This window comes from Ricinus communis, chromosome 4 (assembly GCF_019578655.1).
Source record: "Ricinus communis isolate WT05 ecotype wild-type chromosome 4, ASM1957865v1, whole genome shotgun sequence".
NCBI classification, from domain to species: Eukaryota; Viridiplantae; Streptophyta; class Magnoliopsida; order Malpighiales; family Euphorbiaceae; genus Ricinus; species Ricinus communis.
Window position 1 is genome coordinate 29,317,599 of NC_063259.1, and position 21,930 is coordinate 29,339,528.

Sequence of the window (21,930 nt, forward strand, 5' to 3'; positions counted from 1 at the left end):
ATTTTGTCAATCAGAGTATTCTCTTTTTGATGGAATGGAAAAAATGAATTTGAGTGTGGCTTATTGACAAATTGCAATATTCACTATATCTTAATAATGAGGGTAGGCTTGCAATTATGCAAGTTGATAAAAGAAAATGTTTAGATGTTATTCCCTTCTGTACCACTATGTCAAACTCCCCGCTAGAATTTTGCTTTCTGCTGCCACAACCCATTCACAAATGATAGGATTTACTTCTTCTGGTAGCTCATCATGGGGACAGTGGCCTGCAATTTTTAACCAGCCTCGGTGATTAATGCTTTCTGAGAAACAGTATCAAACAACTTGATGATAGGGCAATGAAATTACCAGCATCCAATTTCCTTATCACGACTCCAGAACAATGATCTTTGAGCATGGACACTTTGAATTTAGAGTCGGATATAGGATCTTTCATTCCCTAAAAGTACATAAATTGATCAGTGGCAACACTTTAAGCAGGCAACGAGGAATTACAATTGGATTATCAAATTGATGAAGAAAAGGACGAAAATAAGACATCAGTTTTCAGCATGGCAGAGATTACCTGTACGATTAGAACTTTATCCTTTAAATCTTCCAAGAGATAATTAAGTGGAAGAGAGAGATTGAAACTGAAAATACTTTCCAGGACCACTATTACACCAGGATCGAAGGACTGTCAGGCATGTTAAGGTGATGATTGCATCATATAATTTTTCCATTCCTAACAGTAAGAAAAATTAGATGGCCTATATATTTTTATTAATCAAGAGGATACAGCTCTTAGCATTTCATTAATAAGCAAATCATCAGCTCTCTCTGTTTTCTGCAAGACAAGATTCTCATCAAAAACCTTTTTGAAAATTGAATTCAACTCAAGAACATCAAATGTGGATAAAGGAACGCTTACAGTTGGGTAGCAATTTTTCATTATTGTTCTAATGTTCAACCTTAAGTAAAGTAAAAGGAGCTCAGCCCCCAGCCGTGCAATCACAGATGTCTGTCTCTCCTGAAAATTACGGACAATTAAATGTGACGTTAGTAATGTTGAACTTTCAACCTGTTATAAGTAACAGAGAAAAGTCAGACGGTTGGTAGTTGGATGGGCAGAGTTTGGTTTAAAAATACAGGTCCTGCTGTAGTGCTCTCAATTTATGAATAAGGCACGGAAAGAGGCAACCTTCTGTATCACAGTTTGAATCGTTTGTTATGAAACAAACGCCACAAAGCAAAAAGCACCTAGTGATTAGTTTGAAACCTCAGTCATATAAAACTTCATGATAATTTCAAAAGGTTTCTAGCAAAAAATCAAATAAGGTCTTTTGGCACAGCTGTCAAAGAGTATGGAGAGCCTCTGAATGACATTCTACTTGGCAGGAAAATAAGATACTTACACGATCAACCAGAAACTGAAGACTGGATACAACATTCAACAACACAATATCTCGGTAATAGCAAACTGGATCAAATTGACAGTGTTCAGGAGGCAAAACAAAGAAACAAGCATATTTCAATCTGTGTAAGACGGTGTGTCACAAGTGAAGTATTCAGACTTACTTTGGTGAACTGTGGATAACCATATCCTGGAATAACATCCCCAGCACTGTTGATAAGGACAATAGACTTGACCAATGCAGGCCAAAAACATGCAACAATTGATGTAAAATACCCTGGAGATTGAGATAGTGGCTATAGTGAGTATTGGAGAGAAGTAACTGGTTGATGACTTTGTAAAAGTAAATTCAACATTAGACGCAGTATGGTGAATGAACAAGAAGCATAGCAAAGACTGCCTAAACAGAGAAACTAAACTAAAACATAATTTAAGATGAAATACTGGCCATCACCCTCATTGAAGGTAGCTTTAAAAAATTAGACATTTAGGTAAGGAGCCTGGACCATACCACCAATAGAGTTCCCAATGAGATGCACAGGTTCACCCACAACTTCAATTATAAAATCTTTCAGCAATTCAGACCACATAAGTTCAGTGTACACAACATTTGGCTTTTCTGATTTTCCAAATCCCAAAATTGTGATTGCCCAAACACGGTTTCCACCTTTGGATATATCACGAATATTATCGCGGTAGTGCTCCAAAAATGCACCAAAACCATGCACAAGGAGAACTGCAGGACCTTCATGACCAACAACAGTATACTGAAATAAAAACAATCATTAAAAGGAAAACCACATGAATCTATCAACTAAAACTGCCTTCTCCAAAATAAATGCCTAACTCTCTATGTCAACAAGTTGAGATCTATATAATAACCTGCAGTCTGCAGGAAGATAAAGAAGGAATTAATTGCTCAATTGTTTTTTATCAGTTTTTAGCTCTGTACCTGAATTAAATACCCATTCCATCGCCATATTCGGACAGAATATGTTCCTCCAACACTTATTTGACCTTTTAGAGCCATAAGCCAATACCACTGCCATAAAGTTCAATTGAAATATTTCAATAGACTTGTATAAATAACACAAGTTATGCATAAAACAGGGAAGAAGAAAGGATTAAATTATCTATGATAAGAAGGGGAAAACATTTCATTCACAACAATCAATGCATGCACATACGCTTCATATTTTGAAAGAAGCCAATAGCAAATGACAAATACCTCCATTGAGCACACAGCATCAGCAGCTGCAGCAACAGTGGTTGTTGAATATCCAAAGGGCGATAGAAATCCAGCATTTCGTTCCTTCTCATATTTGATTGCTTCATAATGCACCCTCCTTCTAGATATAATGCCAAGACAAAGTGAAGGACCAAAGAGTGTGAAAAATGAAGCCCCATCCCGACTTTCAGCATTACGTAACCGCTCATGTACCCTGCTATGAGATCAAGCCAAAGACTCATTACTTCTAAGTAAAACTAAATCTCACTCTCCACCTCAAAGCTACAGAAATTTATACAGTTTGAGAGCATGCAAAGGCTCAATAAGATACTATAAACAATTAACCAAAAGAACTTTGCACAATTTCTTACAAAGTTTCAGATCAGATAATATAAAAAGTTCCAAATGTTAGAGAATACAGCATAAAAACTCTGGAGGAGGCTATATTCACGCCAATTGAATGTTCCTTGTTTAATTGTGCCGCACAATTCTTCAGAATCACAGATGATTGAGATCTTTTTTCAAAAAAGAATTTGTAAATTAAGAAAATGATTTTGATTAAACTAAGACAAGATGTGCTTGTGAACATGGACACATTGGCAGCAGTAAATCATTAAATAAAATGGATGAAGATCGCAAAGTTGCATATTTGACAGTAATTGCAGAAATTCTTACTGATATATGAAATACATAATGCCACATACTCTTGCCAGTCATCTCTAGCGGTTCCCTCCAGATATCTCAAGTATGCAGCCAAGGCATTCAGTACTTTATTCGTCCCACCTCCCACGAAATTTTGCCTTTGTGTGACAAAAACAGAATTTTCCACTCTCTTCCTTTGACTTTGATTGAAATTCAAATTCACATCCGTGCCCCTAAATTTTGATAGTTTGTTATGCAATATGGTTTCAGTAGGCATCTCCTTGATCAAACTCCAGCTCTCTTTCAATTTGAAGGGACTTTCATTCACAAATTTCTTCAGCTCATCCAATGTGGGCATAGAACCTGACATTGTTTCAGTCCACTATTTTCAAAACAGAAATAACTTTGCACAATTGTAATTACTTTCACTAGATAAAAGTGATGGGCAGAACAAGCACTAAGTAATTATTTAGACTTGGAAACTTACCCCAGTCGAGTTCCATTGGCGTGGCAGGTAAGGTTGGGGGCAAAATAGGTGATGTTACTGGCAACTGAAGTTTCTTAAAATGATCATGTGATGCAGGCAAGTCTTTTAGATTCTACAGAACATAGAGATATACAACTAGCAAATATATAGTCAACTGCAGCAAGTTTAAAAATAAAGAGAGAGAGAGAGAGGAAAAGATGCTTATTATTACTACCTTAATATCATAAAAAGGAGTCTGCCAAAGAACTATCTTTGGATTAACATCTAAATGAGGTTGTGATTTTGTCAAATTTTGTTTAACAATCTCTACTGTCGAGCGGAGATGGTACTCTACCTCCTCTTCCGCAAATACAACAGTAGCTTCCACCTGTCACAAAATATTTAGGAAAACAAGCTTATTATAGCAATAGATATTACAAAATTAACAATTTAATTAATTAAATAATTAATAACCTCTTGTACAAGGTCTCTTATGACACCCTCAGCACTCCCAAACCTAATCATCAAATTAGACCCTTGTTCTTTTAATGAATTCCTTAAATCTTGCAGTGCGAAAAGCACAATTTCTAGCATTTCGTCAGAGTATCCTACAACAAGCAAGCACGCACGCACGCACGCACGCCATTGTAAACTCTGCCATATAAATTGTTTCATTTGCAATAAAATAGTTCAAACAATACTAACGAGAAAGAATAATGTGATCGAAAACGTAAAGAGGAAGCAGCGAGGAAGGAGAGTGATTAGAAGCTTGTAAAAGGCCAAAGTGATCATCAACGCGAAGGTCCTGCTTGAACCAGAGAATAGCTGAGCTAGTGCGGCGTCGGTTTGTCGTTTGTGGAGAAAGAGAGCAAAAGCAGCATGGGTTGTTGAATCGAAGAGGAGGTGTTCGGAGAGAGGGGGAGGGAGAAAGAAAGCGCGGGAAAAAGAGGAGGGCCATGACCATGAGAAGAAAATAGATTGGTAATTATGGATGGTGTATGTATAGTAGTCCATCAAGTAGTGGAAAGAAGGTGATTTTTAAAATTCTTTTTTTTTTTTTTCTTTTTTAAATTAGCAGATGTTGTTCGAGAGAATCTGGAATTGTGGAGGAGAGTTTTGGAGGAGTAGAGGGTTAGGAATGAGCCACGACTTCCATAGTTTCATTTCCGCTGTGTTTTTGTTTGTGCAAATGAGAATCTGGACTGCATTTTCTACTGTTTAACGCTCTTCCCCTGCTACTGGTTTGTCCCGTTCTTCGCGGGAATTCCAAGGTTACTTTTATATTTACTAATTATCATTAAACATTAAAAAAAATTAATACATATATATTAATTATAAATAATAAGTTTCATCTTTAATCAATTAATATTAAAATATAATATATATTATTTTTTATTAATTGTAATGTTCATTTTAAATTTAAATAAAGTATTTAAATCTATAATTTAAATAAAATTTTGTGTCTAATTATCGAAAATAAAAATTAAAAAAAAAAATTTAGTACAGTACCTAGACTCTAAACGTTAACGTTGAAAGTTAAAATTTTAGGTTTCTTTCTTAAAATATGACCGTTTATATTTTATTTTTTATAAAAGAATTCCACTTCTTCTAATCTATTACTTTTCTGTTTGAAAATTGTATAGTTATTCATTTTTTATTATCTCAATGATCTATCAATTAATTATAGAATTAATAATATTTAATTTAATAATAAAATTATTTTTAAGTAATTTTTTATTAAACTACAAAATTATAAATCTATTTAAATTCTTTCATTTTATATTTTAATAATATTAAAATATATTACCATTTATTAATTATAACTTCGATAAAATTAATAATATTATAATTTATTTCATAAATTATTATTATTAAAATTCAACTGGATTAATATTAAATTATAAAAATTTAATTGCATTCACGTATAAAATTAAAAAGATGATAAAACTATATATATATATATTCAAGATGATAAAAAATAAAGTTACTAAATCTTTAAATAAAAAGCTCATAACGATAAAATATATTTTATTCTTATTTCTCAAATTTGTCAATACGTTTTTTAAAATATCGAAATATTCTCATTTTTTATTTGTATTTCATGATTTAAACTTACTCGAAAAGTGTTGTAACTGAGTTGTCCAATTTTATCCTGTACGCACTACTTATTCAATAATGTCCATCCCTTACTAAAATTAAGCCACTTAAGAAATAAAGTTCTAAATTTAGAATGATTTATTTTATTTAAGACTCAAACTATTTTGATCGTGTCAATTATTATACAACATAAATTTAGAATGTGAATTTTGGATTTTTCTTTATTTTTTATCAACATCGTTGATAAAAAATATAAAAAAAAAAAAGTTATTAATTTAAAGAGGAATTAGTGGAGCTGATTAAATAATAAAAATAATAAATTCAAAAGATAAATTAGTAGCATTGATAAAAAGATTATAAATGTAATAAGAATTTTCTATGGGCATATATTTGAAACTAAATAAAATTTATGATTATAAGAAAATTGTAATTTAATGACGATTTGGATCTTAAATTTTTCTTTAGATTTTATATTTAATGTTATTGGTAAAATAATAAAAATTAAAAATAAATTATATAAATATCTTATTATATTATATAAATAAAAATTATGAAATAGAATAATATTATAGTGAAATGAAATACAGCATATCATATATTTTTAAAGTTTTATATATAAATATTACTATATAAAAAGATATTATTTTTGAGCGAGACTGAAAATATATATAATTTATTATAATAAAAATTTTATTTTTATTTATAATTAATCTAAATTGGAATCATAATTTTTATCATAGAAGTTATTTCTATGTACATTTTAGTATAGTAATTTCAAAGAGATATTAGCTGATAAAATTATAAGAAAAGACTTCCTAAAATCTAAGGGAAAAATGAAAGGATGTAACAAAAGTATGCAAAAATTTTATTAAGGGGAGGCAAATCATATTTTCAAGAATACAGGGGAGAAGAATGGAATAACTGAAAAACAGAAAGCCAAATAACGGGCAATCGCTAACGACTAAACTAAACTAAACGAAAAGAAATGGCGCTACAAATCCACTCGACTTCTTTTCTCGCCAATAACAAATCTTTTCAATATCATCATCTTCTCTACTCCAAACCTAAATCAAAACTCACAATTCAATCCCAAAAACCGACTCCCGACAATTCAACCGCGCCAAAGAAACCCACCCCACCTGGGCTAGGGTTTGGCTCATCGTCTCCTTCATCTTCAAGCTCGAGTAAAGCAAGTGGGACAGATGTGAGTAATAAAAAGAAACACAAGGGTAAAAGAGAGAGAGCTTCGATTATTAGAAGGTCACCTGTTGAGAGACCGGCATTTGTAAGCCAAGAAATTGATGAAGCTAAAGCTAAGGAGCAGGGCAGGAACGAAAGTGCCTTTCTTCTTGCTTGGTTGGGGCTTGGCGGTATCATTCTTGTTCAGGGGATTATTCTTTCTGCGTCAGGTATTTGTTATAATTCACTATTTTCTCACATTTCTTCTCTAACGAATTGAAATTCAGCTGTCATACTGTATAAATTGGATAAGTATTATCCAATTTAGTGTCCTGAATAACTTTGAAAAAATTTGAAGCTGGATTTAACTCTTCAAGACTGTTCCCTATACTTTACGAATTAATTGCTTATTGCTCTATTGTTCTATACTTTTATTGGTTTTTTTTAACCCATTGCTTACCGTTCTATGACTCTTTGCCTCTTTTTTATTATGTGTTTTGTGCACACACCTATCTGTCTACATAAACTATAGGTAGTATAGGCCCCAGAAATTCGGGATTTCTTTAGTTCTAGAATTGCTTTGGAATGGGATCAAGCTTCTGTAGTTTGATATGGTAAAGAGAACTAATAAAGATCTGTGGCAAAAAGATGAAGCTTTGACAGGAAACTTGCAGAAGCAAATGCTTTTATGACCTTTTTTTTTTTTTATCATGTAGATTATGAGTTCTGAATGCTTATTCGAATACCACAATTTAAGGGAAAGGCTAGGGAAATTTTTTATAGGTATTTGAAACTGTAATTACGAGAATGAACTTTAGGGGGCTGTCTGGGTTCTATAAGCAGTATCCAAGATGCAATTGTTGCAGATGTAATTTCTCTATCACATACTAGCCGCAATGAACTAAACTCTGATGATAAGCAAGCATACTGAATTCCTAAAGTACATAATATATGTATAAACTTGATCTTATGGTATCCTAGTCACTCTATGGCTTCCAGAACCACAAGAGTCATTCCAAAGTTAACGAAGTCCCAGTACCTCATAGAAGTTTTAAAACATAAGCTGGTAGATTTTGTATTTCTGTGACTCGTTGCTCCCATTTGTAAAATCTATTGAACTACCCATTTGTTTAGTTAACAATAGAGTACCCTATTTTCCAATTTCAAGCACATGGTATACACATGTAAGATGGCCAGTGTTACATCATTACATGTGTGTATGGAGTTCAACTCTGAGTAATGACTTTGATGTGCCTAGTTTGTAACAAAGAGGTTATGCTATCCTTGTGTAGGAAGATGGCTAGACCTAATGGCCGTTCATTCTTTCACCATGAGATCATAGGTTTTCTTCAGTTGTAATCTTCTCTTGGTAGATGAATAAGTATGCCCATCCTTTAGTGAACATAAAGAAATGATCCATGACACGCACTTAAACTAGTTTATCATAGTCTAGAATTAAGAACGCAAGAATGAGTAGGCTCTTCAAATGACACTATGCAATCATGACATGTAAAGTTATTTCAGATCTGCGGAGCACTTAACTTTAGAAACTATTTGACCTAAAGACATAATGGTTATGTCCTAATATGTTCCTTCACATTACAAATTCTTCAAAAATTGTCTAACATTCAGAAGAGACAATAGAAGACATCAATTTGAATCTTATCTCAGTTTTTATGATGAACTTAATTCTAGTTTGATTTAATTTTCTTATTCTGTTGTTTCCAAATTTTAAATATTACTTCTTAATCATTTTACATCGACAGGCTTCCTACCTGATGAATGGGACAAATATTTTGTGAAGTATCTATATCCATCCTTCACCCCTACAGTCTTCTTGTTTGTCGCTGGAACTGTTACATACGGAGTGTTGAAGTACCTGCAGAATGAGGAACTTAAAGACCAAAAATGATAGTTTGTGAATGTAGACTAGTATTTGTTGCTGCATGAGGAGCAATTTCTTATGTATAGACAAGTTATAGTTGAGCATTGCTTCTTAGGCTGTATTTTGACATACTGTTAATGACAAGTTGCGATACTCTTTTCTGCAAAAAGAGCCATCTATTGTGGATCCTTTTTATTTTGCTGAAATTGTCTTAACTGCACCTACTGAAGCAGACACATGTCTCGTGAAAAGCTCTAACCAATCATATAATTCCATGTTTGGTTCCAATCTCTTTCAGGTAATATGTTATCATTTTCTTTCCCTTCTATTAACCTGGATATTTAGTATGATTTGCTCATCTAATTGGTAGCAATTATTTTTTGAATAATTGACTTGTCTTCTCTTGTTCAGTTTAATCTTTGGCAACTACCTTTTCCATTATTTGTTTCCTCTATTGGACTGTAAACATTTGAAGTTCTGGCTTTTCTTGCTATTATACAAGCTTGGCATCGCATTGTTCTATATCCAAAGTTTCTTTAAAATAAGTAGGGTAGATTTGGTAAGAATGTTATGAGAATATTGACTATCCATGTTATATGATGCTGGTATAGAATTCTCAGCCATCTCGTCTGACATGATGTCCCAGAGAAGTGAAAAACTGAAATGCGATGTAATAACTCAGGGTCTCTGACTAGCAAAACTTTCATAGGGATATTGATATTGCTTAGTAATTGTGACTTAGTCATGAATAAGAAGATATTATTCTCAGAGAGTTGCAGTTATTGATAGTTAAGAGCTTGTTTTGTGTGAAAGCAGAGACTAATTGCTTAAAAATTTGTCTATTGAAAGAAAGACCAACTAGCCAATTCCTAAAACTGAATGCAGGGATCAAACAGGTTTAATGATTGTTCTATTTTGTGGTGCCACTTTAAATGAGGCAGTGGTGTTCCTTAGCTTCAACACATCTTGGGTGCTTTTTGTCATCATCTATATTTTTGTAATCATATTCTGTTAGTTGTTGGCTTGTAGCACTGGTAGCTTTATTTTTGCATGCTCAATTAAAGTGGGACAGAAGGATGGCTGCTGTTACCGAAAGATGGCACCAAGGTTAGTTGTATTGGATTTTGTTGAGAAATGGGAGTGAATAGGTATGCTCAGTCTCTCAATGATATATATTGAATATAATATGCCATCTCTCAAGCATTAAATAAATAGTTTCATTCTTTTATGTTTCATGTGGGAAATGTTAGGTTGAAGTTTCGAGAGAAGCGATTATTCAATTGAGATTGTTTCTAGATTGTTGCGTAGTTAGTGCGCTATTTCCTGCTTCATTACTGGTGCATAACTTCTGAAAAATGATGGTGAAGGTTTCATGGCTCATCTCATAAATGGTCATGTTGCAAAGCCAATCAAAGACGAATAAAGAGGGGTGCTGAGAGGTGCCGTAGCCCACCAAGCCTATTAGATTATGAAATTGTTTTTTGAGCTGTGTTTAATGGCATTGATGAGATTCATTGATTTTCTTACTTTGGTCTGCCAAGCAATATTCTGTAAAGTGGGTGGAATAGGGGACTTTGTTTATACCATTAAGGAAATAAATAGAGATGCAAACTGAAATTCTAAGTTTTGGAAGTTCATAATTGAGTAAGAGTGTATAGCAATTGATAAGGTGAATGAAGAAGGGCGTCTTACCATGTACCAGTATGGTGGAATCCAGGGAGAGTTGGAACTCAAGTTGTCAGCTCTAAAAGGGGGATAGAGCTTGTCTGATTTGATTTGGTTTTGCACAATCTAGGTAAGAGTTGAGCATTAAATGCAGGCATAGGATGTCCATGATTATCAAGCATATGATGCAATTTGCATGTACTACTGTAGTGTTAGATTAAAGACTATTCCTTTCACCCCTCTCTCCAGTACGATAATTGTTGCAGCAGTTGAAACCTTATCCATCTCAACACTGAATGACTGGTTTTGGTTACATTCACCCTAGTAATCATGTTTGAAATATTATTTTTATTTTTCATGCTGTGTCAAAGTTTATCTAAGGTCATTTCTGTGGTGTCCCTCCAGGGGATCTCAAGCTCATCTTTTTGGACCACAATATCATTTAGTTCTACAGCTTATCAGTTGGTATGAGATTTGGAAATCAATTTAATTCCAGCGCCCTTAATTAGTATCAATTCATTAAAGTTTTGTACAGTTCACATTAGCAGCGCACCGAAGAAAGGAAAAGGCGAGATGGTGGTTTTTGTTGTTCCCGCGAAGCACCAACTATTTATAAGCCTTTCTTCTTGCTTTTTATTTTTTGCCCTTTTTCTTTCTAATGATTTTAATCAAATTTTACCCCGTAAAATATTATTTATTGATATTAATTAGACAATGACTTTATGCTGTTGGCAGTGAATTCTTCAGTTTTTTCTCTGTTTTTAAAAAAAACTAATTTCGTTGATAATGATATGTTTCTTTGTTATGCGATTGATAATGACACACTGTTGTAGTTTTAATTACTTAAAATCAAAAGCTTAAATCAACAAAAGTTGACAAGAATTTGCAGCTAGCTACAGCATATAAAACAGCTATTGCTATTTTGTTGTGGATGAGGTTAACTAATAAGGCCAAATCCAAGTGGTACCATAAACAGGGAAACATAAGTTATTAGTTCTTTCTTCTGCATGGAAACATCCTATATCCTACTCATCCCCACTTCCTTAATTCTTACACTTCATGCCTGTAAATAGACTTTTTTCAGGCTTTCTGCTTCTCTTTTTATTTTCATGTTTCCTATTTATAATATTTTTTAGGGAAAAACAAAAAGAAAAGGCAAAAGAAAGACGGTGAGAGATTTTTTAATTGCGAGTATAAAGAACTTTTAGGTGAAAAGAACAAGGCTCAGGCGCCGCTTCCACTTTTCCACCGATTTTTTAACTCCAATTGAGTGTTTCTAATTCTATTGCTATGTGTTCAAGAAACCGATATAATATATAAATATAAATATCAGTTTATTTAGTGGCCCATTGACTAAGAGTAAGACAAATGAAATACTTATTATTTGAAATTTTTATAAAAATGTCTTAAAGATTGAAGTTTCTTACTTTATACCACAACATGTCAAAACTTACAAAAATATGCTAATAGTAAAAAAAAAAAAAATATTTCTATACAAGCGATTGCTCGACTCAAAAATAACGGATTTAAATATAATAAAAAATTACAGTTAACAATGTATATTATATTTCGAGTATATTATGAATAGATATAAGCATCTACTACTGCTGTCATTATAATAACTAAAATCAAAACAATAAAAATAAAGCAAAAAAAAAAAGAAAATAGAGAGCATAATATGAAATTCAGGTTTTAGTGTTCACAAGAAATTATTAAAATTTTCTCTTAATTTCATTCTCTCATTTTTCTATTTTATATTTTTTTTACCTTCAAAATCTTTAAATTCTCAAACTACATATACATTTTTTTCTTTTATTATAATTATTTTATATTTCATTAAATAATTAGAATACATTTATAGATAACACAAATAACAATTTTACTACTAAAATCAATATTTTTTTATCTTATTTTTGAAGCTTTAATATCAATATTCTTCTATGAGAATCATCAATAACCTTTTTATTCTTAATAAGAGAATCTCCATTATGTTTAATAAATTTTTTTTAAGAGAGGATGATAATCAAGTATTAACCATAACAACCCACACACAACAAAAAATAAAACTCATGAAAACCACTTGCGTGAAGAACTGAATAACTGAAGATGAAGGAATAATGAGAAGTTAGATAGAGATTCAAAGAAAAAAACAGAAAGAAAAAAAAAACTGTTGAAAAAATCAGAGAATCTAAGACTAAAAGTAAAAAATCTCGTGTGAGAGAAATAGTATTAGTGAAGAAAACGATCAGACATAAAAAAAAAGTAACAAAATACAATTCAGAAACATAATAGAAAGCATAAAAAAATGCAGCATATAAATATAATATAAAAAAAAATAGCATGTATGGTATTAATTTCCTCTTATTATTTTATCAACCATACCTACTCTACAAAGAGTGGTTCCAAACTCCAAATTCCTACAAGAGTCAAAGTAACGCATTTTTTTATGTCAACATTGTCTTTTTATACAATTTCTTTTAAAAACAAAATGGAAAATCTTTTTATATGCTTACTTCATATACGCTCAGCCATCCCGAAGCTTTAGTCCAATGGCTAAGATAACATCAATTTAGAAGTGGGTATTTGAATTTAAGCCTTATCAAATTAAATTAACCAGCTGGTTCCTTAATTTGCCACTTCAATTATGGCTAAATGCATAATCCTTTCTGAATTTTATGCGGATGATTTTTCTTTTCATGAAATTGAAGATGGCATAAGAAAGTTCACTGTGCTGTCAGGTCTAAAATGGGTCTGTAATTTGTTGTATTGTCATTAGTTATTAATTGATTAATCAATGCAAGCATGACTTACGGCTTAAGTTTCAATCCCAAAAAGAGATAGCCATGATCGTCTGGATTCTAATTGAACCCGCCTACTACAAGCATTGAGCTTTACCCCCTCGGTATTGATGGTTGTTCTTTCCATGTCTAGACATTTTCAAAGCTTACAGATATTCTCCTCTAAAACAGTGTCTTCCCTAGGGTGTTGTCTGTCTTTTGTTACCCCGAGTGTTTCACTGTCTTTTCTTTTCTTTCCTTTTTTTTCTTGGGTTGTATTTTCACATTTGCATTATTACACACCTAAATCGTTGGCTGAATTAAGTTTTATCTTAATTCAGTGATCTTGTATTCTTCATTCTTGTGACTTGCTAGAAGACTAAATTTGATACGGCCTCAAGAAACAATTTGGTCATTTCAACATAAATCCAACGTTATAATCGAAGGACAGGGTCTCGCAGGAGTGATGGAAAACATATAAAAACTCGCCGTTCACTTATTCAAACATGGATGGGTACCTTTTAATTTTGGAGTGCCCGAGACGAGGTTTCCCACTTTCAGGAAAAGAACACTGGGAAAAAGCATTTTGAGAAAACAAAAGACATTTGAAGGCTATAAATCATAGAGCTGGGGCTCAAATCCCCGCAAAAGTTGTATTAAAAATTGGGAAAGAGTAAAATAGGATGACGATGATGGGTCATGGGTCCCTTAGATACGCCTAAAACCCTAACTGGCTTATGAACATATAGTGGCACTGTGCTCTGTTCACAGCTTGTGTTGAAAGTGACTCCTAATGTTTAATTGTTTTTTTTTTTAAAAGTTAAACCTGGGTTAGCATCTCTTGTATAATCATGGAAGATAAGATTCAATGTCAACATCAATTTTGCAAGCTTCTCGGCAGCCCAATTAATAATTTTTGGCTGCTTACTGAATGCCATGATTTACGTGAGAATACCACCACTCGTATTTTCTTTTCCAGTTTTATTCCATAAAATTAACAAACCCATAACAATGTGACATAAATACATTTGATAGAGAAGTATTAGAAATTGACACCCATCTGCACAAATTAATACCAGTAATAAATTTATTGTGAAATGCACTTTTGAATTACCATTAGAGTTCTCCCATTGGCACAAATAAATACCAATAATAAATTCATTTTGAAACGCATTTTAAAGTTACCATTACAGTTTTTTTAACCATTTCAATGAATTGTATACATGCCAGAAAAGGAACAATCCGATTAGTGCTGGAAAAAGATTGGTGGGTAAATCGCAAATTCTGTAGTGTTTAGTCCGATTGATATTTCATATGTTTTTTCAGATTATGAATTATGAAGGTAGCATCGAATCCAGACAGGGAAGAGGTGGCACTACATGCAAAACCAGTAACCAAGCACTCGATCTTTTGATGGCAGTTGGTGCCATAAACCTGCTGCTGCATGCATATCTTCACTTACAAGCTATATTATGGAAATCATTATTGAATTCACAGTGATCCAAAATTTGACAACTCGTATTATATAATACAAAGATAAGTGTTATGATAAAACATCTAAAAACTGACATATAAAAGCCAGAGTTAAGCAACTTCCTACCAGATGTTTCAAAAAGAATGTCTTTGTTGTACTAGTTCCACAAATATGCCTATAAACAATACAAATCACTGTAATATATATCTGTATGTATCTTCAACAGCATCATCTCCTGGTTACTGCTTTTAAATAAGGCGGGAAAATAGTACTAGATTTTGTATACAGGAAGAGTATACAGCAAAATATTAATTATTACACAAGTTTTTTTTTTTTTTTAGGAAAAAGCATCCTTAACTACCCCACCCTTAAGCCAAATAAAGCAATTTGACATAAACCCACATCCCAAATCAAAGAAGAAAAATTTATAAAAACAAAAAAAAAAAAAAAAAAAACCCCAAAATACAAAAATATTACTACTACTGATCAAGTGCATTAGGGCCAGTACAGTAACTGACCACATGATTCCAAATCCACTGAACCAAGTACCTCCGTCTGATTCCATTCATATTATACGTGGCACCATCATGTCCCTCCAATAACTGCCCAGTGTAGGACCCACCACCACCAGTCCCATATATTCCTTCACACAAATCAGCAATCTCCACTGGTGCACTCGGGTCCTGACCCGCATACCAAGCATTAACTAACGGGTTACTCGCTAACTCAGCTATTTCATGACCAATCACACTTATCATCCCATCCACCCCTACGTCGCCGTTCGGTGACTTTTTAGCCTTCAATCCCGGTATAAATTTAGGTACGGCAAACGGATATGCACACACACCTGGACAAAACTTAGCACTATTTCCTACCCAAGCATACGGCAGCGTATAGCCAACAATGGACGGGAATGTAAAATAGTGGAACCCACATACCTGTCCGCAAAAATCTTGAACGTACACGTCATCAGACGTTAATAAAAGATATAACCCGCTTTTAGGATTAATTGGCAACGGCTTTGATCTAGCTGTGACAGCACTTTTAATCACGGACTGTATAGATAACCTAGTTAACGATTTCCCGTGAGAGTAAAAACGGTCGTTTTTCTCTTCACCTAACAGAACCGTACGCGAGATATTCGCTCCGGTTTGATCGGTGTAAAGTTGTACGGTCTTCCACCAACCGGAAACAGAAGGGTGGCGAGAGTTGACGGCGGAAATTGAAGTAATGAACTCTCGGATGATTTTCTTTTGGGATTTTTGCCACCTCCCGTACCAGATAGTGTGTACAGTGATGTTGGCTGTTAGGACAGGACCCATGTGGTAACGTAAGTGGACGAACTCAGATGAGCCCTCGTATTTCTTGGACCCATCGTACAGAAGATCAGATGAGTTGGGTTTTAGGTGGGGCCACGGGCGCCACCCAGAGACGCCGGAGAGAAGGGAAATCACGGTGAGGAGCAGAAATAAAGGAGACGGTGGCAGTCTCATAGTAGTGAAACTGTGAAGGGGGAGGTCTATTTTCCTTTGTAATTTTTGGCTTACAGAGCAAATAAAGACCAAGTGTTAAAGGGGTTCAAAAGAGAATTATATATAGATAGATAAAGAAAGAAGAAAACAAGAAACTGTTAGAAAAAAAATAGAAATTGAAAGTTTTTTGAAAATTTGAAAGAATGGAGGGGCATTGATTTGCGGGTAATGGAGGACAGGTAAATTATTATTTTTTTTTTTTCTAAAAGTGAAGGAAAGGGGTGAAAGAGGAATTAGGGACATTATAGTGGGACCCACTGAGTCAGAGAGGGCAAGGGCATCATCAACATCATGATGGCGGTCGTCGTCATTTTAATCTGACTTGATTTCATTTTACACTTTTTTGTTCCCGATTGCGCGGGAAAAATACTTCTGTAGGGGTGTTTTTGGTATTACAATTGCTTTTTCCCATTTTCACTCTTCATTGCATTTCCCTAATAATAATTTTATAAAGATATGAAATTAGGCAAGAATTAAAACAAATGAAAATGGACAATCAAATATTATTTGAAAAAGAGGTGCCTTGGAAAGAAAATAAAAACTTCTTTTTCCTCTTTATATTTTCCTCCCTAAAAACCTCTCGAAATATAGTATTTTAAACCAAGAAAATCAATGTCTTTCCATATTAATTATAACCATCTACCAAGTTAATCTATTTTATAGGATCAAATTATTTTTAAAATTTTTTATTTTTTTTTATTTTTTTTCTTTAGGTTTTTATATGAGTTTTTCTATTATAATTTTTTTCAAATATAATATTTATTTTATATAAAATAAATTCTATAATTATTACTTAACAAATTAAATATAAAATTTATTCATTAACCCAACACGAGGGGGAAATGTGCACGAATAGATTGACAGATTTCACCATTAAATGTAGGAAAACTGAGCAATGAGAAAAGGGAAACTTTATGGTAATTGGGGAATTGCGAAGGCTACCAATTGGTCCAAGTTAATCATGCTGGCTGTTTTGATTGACGAAAATAGCCCTTTTCTTCATCTTGGTATAGCACAAAACAGATGGTCAGACACTTGGGACCTACAACTTGTCTTCTTATTTCCGGACAACCATTTAAAATGGGGGGTATTCTTGTACATTCAAAACTTGAATTATGCTTTCGTATTTTTATTTTGGAAATTTTACAGGCTAAAGCGTATATTTGGCCCCTGAACTATTTTTCAAGAGCCAATTCTCCCCAAAATCAGCTTTTCGATAGAATTAAACTAAGCTTCTATAAAAGGTCAATTAGTTCCAAATTTAGGGGAAGAAATTATATACACATTCTAAGCAAGTGAGCTACATTAAAAAATTAATATTTTGATTTCTTTTTCTTTAATTTTTCTTTTTTTATTTCTCTTCACCGTATCTAATCACATTGTTCTTTCAAAAATTATTTCTCAATTAATTGAGATTTATTAAATTCAATATTTATAATTTTTAACTTTTCTTTCTTTATTTCACATCAAAACTCATAATCAACATAATCTCTTCTTTATAGTTTTCTTTAGGTAATAATATGTTATTAAGCATGCGAAAAAGAAAAAGAATTACGTATTTACAAAAAGATCAAAAGTAACTAGAGTATTGACGATCTTCTATGAATGAAATACAAGAATTGCAATAACAACTTTGAAGCCAAAAAGAACACATATACAAAAGTATACCCATCAAAGATCAATTTACAATCATCAATATCAAATTCAGATTCTTACATTAATAATAAAAAATAAAAAATATGATGACTATTAATCATATACCAACCAATAAGAAGTAAAGATAAAAGAGAAGCCAAAGTCATAAAATTGAAAATAAAATCTAAACATCATTGTAGGAACCGATATTATTTATACTGCATGTATACTAAACATGTTACACTTCCTGATCAAATGGCCTTTAGAGCGAGGAAACAGGACCTGGGGTTGATCAAGGTACTGCCGCGGGCCAAGCTGTAGAGGGTATAGCAAGACAACCTGAGGCGGAGGGAAAAATATGAGGTACTTTATTAACATCGTTTGCCTTATCCAAATGCTTGCTTTTTTGTTGGATTTTATATGATGTGTTCTTTGATCTAATTCATAGTTTAATTCAAGACAAAAGAAATTTGAGTTTTGCAATGAATTTATTATAATTTTATAAAAAAAGAAAAGAAAAAATGAAAAAATATTACAGTTTTTTGTTTATGTTGGATATTTTGAAGCAATATTAAGGGTATGCAAAAAGATAATAAGAATAATAAATAGAGCAAAAAGTGTCCTACTTAAAATAGAAAGAGAAAATAGTTAAATAAAATATATAATTATTTATTTAATTAGTTATATTTTCCAGAATGAATTATTATTCTTAAATTATTATAGCGTGATTGTTGTACACACCTATATAATATTTTTCTACGGTGATTTTGCTTTTAATTTGGCAAAAAAGTTGATTTTGGGAAGAATCTACTCTTAAAAGATACTGTAGGGGCCAAACTGACCCTTTAAACAAAATTAACAATCAAATTTTAGCTCAAAACCTTTTATTTTTATTTTTTCAAGAGTTTTATTTTAGTTCCTAATAAGAGACATGGTCTCATATATGACTCTTAATGAATAGTGAAAGCTCCTGGTAAAGTTGCATACGCAAAAGTAATTCATAACCTTTTAGCTTTTCATATACTTGACTAGACAATACTTTCACTTAAAGGTTTAACTTCAATAAATATTTTTTAAAAAAGTCAAAAATTTAACTATGTATTTTAACTTTTCGATATAACTTATGTAATTTTTTTCTATAATATTTTAATATTTTAAAGTATAAATTTATTAATACCGTTAATAGTTTTAGCTACTAAATTTTAAATAATTAAAATTTATTAAAAATAATTAAAATTAAAAACAATCTAATTATGAGATCATTTTCTATCTTTTAAATTTGTTCTAAACTCTATAAAAGTCGATATGGATAAATTTAGATAAAATTAAATAAATAGAAAGTAAAATGATTATAAGATTAAAAATAATAACACTATATAAATGAGTTATAACTATTAAATTAATGATATTAGTAAATTTAAATATAAAATTTTAACAGTTTAATTCTTGCAATATTAAGATACTACAAAAAAAAAATATAAATTATTTCCATCGAAAGGTTAAATCCATAATTAAATTATATATTTTTCTAATAGCCATCTTATATACATATTGCTGTTTGACTATGAAAATAATAAAGTAATCAGCAGGATATACAAATTTGATCATTTTGGATATTTTTAAGGAAGTCTCCCAAAAAGCGAGCAAAGGCATATAATAAGTAATAACCAAAAGAACCTCTCACTTCTATAAGCCACAATCTTACTTTTCTGTCTCTAAAAAATGGCAATGGCAATTTTTACCCACTTACGTCACTAAACCCCTAATTTCTTCAAAGGACTCTCTCAAATCAAAAGACAAATTCACTCATTCTCCTCCATTAATAATAAAATATGCCCTTTAAGAAATCTTAAACATCCAAATCACTTCATACAAAACCGATGACAATAATATATTATGTTTACGCTTTTGATGCGCTGGTTCAGCTTTTGTTACTAGGAGGGCAAAGAGTGAAGAAATATCTTGTTTACGAAGTGGCAGTGGTAATCATGTGAGGAGGTTTTTCATATTGGAAATATGGTGTCAGCGTTGATGTAAAATTCCCACATCAAAAAAGTATTTCAAAAGAGAAAAAATGAACAGTGGCAAAATTGCAATGCCTGCTATAGTTATAGAGTTTCAATAATTTTTCTTAAATGTTATTAATATGTGTATAAAATCAGATAGTATAATTTCAATCATCAATTAAATTAAGCGAATAACATACCACTCACATTATCAAATTTGAAAGCAGTAACGAGTGAATTAAGGAGAGAGGAGTCGCCATATTAGCATTTTATTTTATAATAATTTTTTTATTTAGATATGGTAATATATTATAATAAATAAAGAATAATATAATATATATATAATTATTTTTTATATTTTATCATTAGATAATTGATATATATTTTATTATTTTAATTAAATAAATATATTTAATAATTTTTTTAAATATAGATATTCTATTAATAAAAATTAATAAGTATATTTAATATAAAAAATAAAAATAAATTTTAAATATAAAAAATACAAATAAAAAAATCTATTTACAACAATCATCAATCATATTAATAGATCAGTAAATTACAGTTATAGAAAAAGAACGTTTCACTCGATAGCACTAAATCACATGTCAATTTTCTAGATTCTTTTGACGACTCCAATTATTTGAATATCTGATTTAATATATTTTTTCTTTTCACCACTCCATAAAAAAAAAAATTTAATATTTCTATAATGAAGGACCGTAATGTTCCTATAATAGAACATTATAAAACTTTTAAAAAATATTAATATTTATTTATTAAAATTAATTAATAAAAAAATAAACCACACTATTGATTTAAATATGATCGGCGATGAATTAAAAAATAGTTAGAATTTTCAGTAGAAAATCAAATTGTGTTAATTATTAATTAATTTAATATGTAAATTAGAACTAGACAAAAAAATATTTATTATTGCCATTCCCACAGAAGTTAATAAAATTGGAAATTAAATTCATATCTGTGACAAGGCAGGTGGCGTAAAAAGACGAGGTATATTTTTGAAAGAGAGATGAAAAAAGGGAAGAGAGAGAGAGAGAGAGAGAGAATTGGGCAAATCACGGAGTAATTTGCGCGGTTTCTAAAATGATTTATGGAGATAGCAATTGAGTGCTGCAATCGTACAACCCACATCGACAGAGACATCCGCTTGTGGGGCCGTGGAGCGGCGTAATTATACTGTCGCTGCTGTTTTCCAATTTTATTTAATCATTATTAGGCACTATATTATCAATCTCTTGATTTCACTTACAATTTTTCTTAGGTCATCTCTGAAAATGAGAGAAGTTTGGCAAATTAAAACTATTAAAATATATTATAAAAAAGCGTAGAAGTGTTCTTCACATATTTTTTTTATTATTCTACTTCAGCTAATTTAATATTAGAATTTTATAGAAATTATGTCATATACTCATCCTAACATCTTAATTCTCAATTAAATTTAATAAATATTTAAAAATTATAAAAACATTATCTATTAAAATGACAAAATAACTAAAATTGAAATGTTAAGATCTAATAAGAAAAATAATGTCCATAGTTGATTGGGATATGACAAGCAAGAAAATAAAATTGAAGTGATACATAATATAACATATTACACCTGCACTGGATGCAAACACTAGTTGGTGTCATCCTGTTGCTGTAGGCTTAATACACTTTTGTCTTTCAGTTTCTGTCATACATGAAGTCCAAACCCATCAAGTGATATGCATAGCAGCAACAATAATAAAACGACTCCCTAATGATAAGTAGCAAAGCTTAAGCACACGAGTTTTGATGGGCAATTTAATTTTACATGACATTTAAGTTTACGTCTTCTTACAAGGAAGCAATTATCTACTTAATTATATTTAAAATAAAAGGTGATGATGTTTATATCCATCCTAATTGAAATTTTTGAATCATTTCACTTATCACACATATGTTA

At 31.5% G+C, this 21,930-nt stretch overlaps 3 protein-coding genes across 5 annotated transcripts; 1 reads left to right on the forward strand and 2 right to left on the reverse strand.

Moving 5' to 3' along the window:
• Window positions 1–23: 23 nt before the first annotated feature.
• Window positions 24–4,975, reverse strand: LOC8266046. 3 transcript variants are annotated; one of them, XM_015725346.3, is made up of 14 exons: window positions 4,435–4,975; window positions 4,204–4,337; window positions 3,965–4,117; window positions 3,751–3,862; window positions 3,326–3,626; window positions 2,622–2,838; window positions 2,346–2,435; window positions 1,905–2,160; window positions 1,558–1,670; window positions 911–1,009; window positions 779–826; window positions 566–676; window positions 349–439; window positions 24–266 (listed from the first exon to the last, which is right to left on the reverse strand). In XM_015725346.3, the coding sequence occupies exons 1-14, from the start codon at window positions 4,691–4,693 to the stop codon at window positions 166–168; spliced, it is 2,085 nt and encodes a 694-aa protein (XP_015580832.1). In that variant the 5' UTR covers window positions 4,694–4,975; the 3' UTR covers window positions 24–165. The 3 variants fall into 3 exon arrangements, with proteins under 3 accessions (XP_015580832.1, XP_002510925.2, XP_015580840.2); XM_002510879.4 differs by having other exon boundaries at window positions 2,622–2,835; window positions 4,435–4,972; XM_015725354.2 differs by lacking the exon at window positions 4,204–4,337.
• Window positions 4,976–6,775: 1,800 nt separating this feature from the next.
• Window positions 6,776–9,096, forward strand: LOC8266045 (protein LPA2). The gene is made up of 2 exons (XM_002510878.4): window positions 6,776–7,235; window positions 8,772–9,096. The coding sequence occupies exons 1-2, from the start codon at window positions 6,812–6,814 to the stop codon at window positions 8,915–8,917; spliced, it is 570 nt and encodes a 189-aa protein (XP_002510924.1). The 5' UTR covers window positions 6,776–6,811; the 3' UTR covers window positions 8,918–9,096.
• A 5,963-nt stretch (window positions 9,097–15,059) lies between these two features.
• On the reverse strand, window positions 15,060–16,435 carry LOC8266044 (protein EXORDIUM-like 3). Its single transcript, XM_015722559.3, has one exon. It carries the CDS (start codon window positions 16,297–16,299, stop codon window positions 15,286–15,288), a length of 1,014 nt encoding a protein of 337 aa, XP_015578045.2. The 5' UTR covers window positions 16,300–16,435; the 3' UTR covers window positions 15,060–15,285.
• Between the last annotated feature and the right edge of the window lie 5,495 nt (window positions 16,436–21,930).